Source organism: Nipponia nippon, unplaced genomic scaffold (genome assembly GCF_047370975.1).
Source record: "Nipponia nippon isolate SJK-2023a ecotype South Korea unplaced genomic scaffold, ASM4737097v1 scaffold_84, whole genome shotgun sequence".
NCBI classification, from domain to species: Eukaryota; Metazoa; Chordata; class Aves; order Pelecaniformes; family Threskiornithidae; genus Nipponia; species Nipponia nippon.
The window spans coordinates 132,201-135,368 of record NW_028262407.1 but is presented as its reverse complement, the minus strand read 5'-3'; the positions used below and the strand labels follow the sequence as shown (position 1 = coordinate 135,368).

Sequence of the window (3,168 nt, the reverse complement as noted above, 5' to 3'; positions counted from 1 at the left end):
TCTCACCACATTTTTCAATGTTACTACCATGGGAGGACCATTCCTGTGCCTTAGGGATGCCTTTCAGGGGAAACCTGAGAGGTGGGAGGACTGTCCTGTGGGGACCTTCATGAAACAGAAGAAGGACAAAGGCCAGGTCCTGCACCTAGGACAGACTGGTTGGGGCCTGGAGCACATTATGGAGAAGGAGAGGCTGAGAGAGCTGGATTTTGCAAAATCCCTCAGAGTGAAACCCTGGAGCAAGGATGCAGGCCAGTTGGTGGGATGTCAATCAGTGGATTTTTCAACATTTGTTGAGACAAGGCCATGGGCACCTGATCTAGCTGGAGGCGTGTGAGAACTGGCTTGGCTGAGAGACCAGCTGTGGCAAGAGCTGTGGGACTTGGTGTGTGATAAGTGTTAGTAAGAAACAGGTTCAATTTTTATTAATACTGGTGATGGAGTTGGATCTATCACGGAGCCCCAGAGGAGGAGACAAGTGACCATTCAGCAAAGATCCCTTCTCAGGGTTGGGTGTACGGCCAGAGATGGAAATAGCCTGTGTGTGGGACTGATGTGGGACAGTTTTCCCAGGGCAGCTTTCTGGAGGTGTCCAGGGGACATGGCAAGGACTGGGCTTCTTGCTTATGCACCTTTGGTGCCTTGCTTCCTTCATGATGACGCCTGACTCTGCACTGGCAGCACCCTGCTTGGTGCCCCCACCCGGCACACTTACACAGCTTAGCTCTACACTCGTGCTTTCCTTTCCCAGGCATTTTCCCAGCTCAGCCCAGACCCTCTCCAACTCTCCCCACATCCCCTGCCTTCTCCCCAGCCCAGCAGAGCAGCCCAGTCTGGGCTGGCCCCATGGCAGTGCCCACCACAGGGTGCTGCAGAGCTCTGGGCCCTCACCCCACAGCCCCAGCCCCTCTGAAGGGCACAGCAGCTCCTGGGGGGCAGAGAGGCTCTGTTCAGAGAGGTTCAGTTCAGGCTTCCCATCACCCCAGGGGCTGATGCTGGCCCCAAAGGCACGAGGAAACAGAAGCTAGGCACTCTCTGGGTCTCCTGAATTCACATTGTAGGTGATGCCCAAACCTGACTGAATTTACCCCAATCTCTACCTCCATCAGCCCCACTGCCCAGGACAGCATGAGAGACCTGGGACTCCTCAGGTACCTCCCCTCTGCCTGTTGGGTTCCTACTGACTCCCATCGCACTGTCCTTGTTTTGCATACCTCAATTTAGTATTTTGCCTTTGAGGGAGTTCACATCTGAGGGTGTTTCACCTTCTGAGCCTCCATTCATTCCAGCCCCAGGGCACATGGTAAGTCCCCATCCTCTCCTCTCCTCACCCCTCCAAATTCATTTCCAGAGAGTCTGGTATATGCCATCAGTCCTGTCATACATGAAGAAACCTGAGGAGAGAATGGGAGCTCATGGACCATCTCCCCTGCTATTGGACACCCGAGAGAGCTTTTAAATCCAGAGCATTTGGCTCCTTGGAACGCAATGGTAACATGACCTTAACTCCCAAAACATTGAGAATGCAAGGAGAACAGACACCTTAAAAGACCAATTCCTAGGACATATTCTTTGCAGCACCTTTGGAGGAAGAGCCAAGCCTTGAGGCCCTGGACATGGGAGGTTCTGTTTTATTGAAGAGCTGCTATCTGACAGGCTACATTTGATACAGTGGGTACAAGGGCCAGACATAATAAGATCAAGCCTCAAGACAAGCAGTATAAACCCACAAAATTCTCTATAATCAGGATTATCACAAGAGAAAAAAGCAGACTGATGGACTAAGATAAAATCTGAGAAATGTGCAGGGAAAGGGAGGCAGGTTATTGTCTGTGAGACAGCGCCCATTGGGTAAGTTTAGATAGGGCATCATTGAGCTCCTGGTTCCTCAGGCTGTAGATGAGGGGGTTCACTGCTGGAGGAAACACTGCGTACAGAAATGATACCACCAGTTTGATAACTGGGAAGGAAATGGAGGGGGGCTTCACATAGGCAAACATGGCAGTGCTGACATACAGGGAGACCACGGCCAGGTGAGGGAGGCAGGTGGAAAAGGCTTTGTGCCGTCCCTGCTCAGAGGGGATCCTCAGCACGGCCCTGAAGATCTGCACATAGGACACCACAAGGAAAACAAAACACCCAAAGACTAAACAGGCACTAACCACAAGAAGCCCAGCTTCTCTGAGGTCGGCATCTGAGCAGGAGAGCTTGAGGATCTGGGGGATTTCACAGAAGAACTGGTCCAGGACATTGCCTTGGCAGAGGGGTAGTGAAAATGTATTGCCCGTGTGCAGGAGAGAGCTGAGAAACCCAGTGCCCCAGGCAGCTGCTGCCATGTGGACACAAGCTCTGCTGCCCAGGAGGGTCCCGTAGTGCAGGGGTTTGCAGATGGCCACATAGCGGTCATAGGCCATGACAGTGAGAATACAAAATTCTCCTCCAATGAAGAAGAGAAAGAAAAAGACCTGTGCAGCACATCCCAAGTAGGAGATGGCCCTGGTGTCCCACAGGGCATTGGCCATGGCTTTGGGGAGAGTGGTGGAGATGGAGGCCAGGTCGAGGAGGGAGAGGTTGAGGAGGAAGAAGTACATGGGGGTGTGGAGGCGGTGGTCGCAGGCTATGGCGGTGATGATGAGGCCGTTGCCCAGGAGGGCAGCCAGGTAGATGCCCACGAAGAGGCAGAAGTGCAAGAGCTGCAGCTCCCATGTGTCTGCGAATGCCAGGAGGAGGAACTCGTTCATGGAGCTGCCATTGGACATCTGCTGCTTCTGGGATTGGAAACTGTCAAAGGAGAGAAAAGAAAAAAAATGCAGAGAAGCTTCTTTCAGCAAAATTTCATTCATTCATTGTGCAATACCTAAGGGTGTTTTTCTTTCCTGGGGGACTGTTACACAGCTCCGAGGCTTCAGCTCTGGTTTGTGCTGGCTGAGTGTGCTGTGCAGAGCCGTGCCCTCTCCCCAGGGGCTCCGGAAGGGTCAGCCCTGCTTTCCAGCAAGGACCCATGGAGGCAGCAACAGCCCAGGGTGTTTGGAGGGAGGCTTCCTGGGGAGGAGTTCCCTGTGCTGCACTAGAGCGGAGGGCAAAAAGCCCAGAAGGACGCTTTCTTCCCCAGAGGAAGGTGGGAGATGAGGCGCAGCAAATGTGTCTCAGTGTTCAGACACCCCCATC

The 3,168-nt window shown here is 53.2% G+C and overlaps 1 protein-coding gene across 1 annotated transcript; it reads right to left on the bottom strand.

Moving 5' to 3' along the window:
* Positions 1-1,823: 1,823 nt before the first annotated feature.
* Positions 1,824-2,759, bottom strand: LOC148050408 (olfactory receptor 14C36-like). The gene has a single exon (XM_087742824.1). The coding sequence runs from the start codon at positions 2,757-2,759 to the stop codon at positions 1,824-1,826; it is 936 nt and encodes a 311-aa protein (XP_087598950.1).
* Positions 2,760-3,168: the final 409 nt, after the last annotated feature.

Bases quoted from the DNA above. Each gene is read 5' to 3' on its own strand.
- LOC148050408 (XM_087742824.1), bottom strand. From the start codon at position 2,759: ATGTCCAATGGCAGCTCCATGAACGAGTTCCTCCTCCTGGCATTCGCA.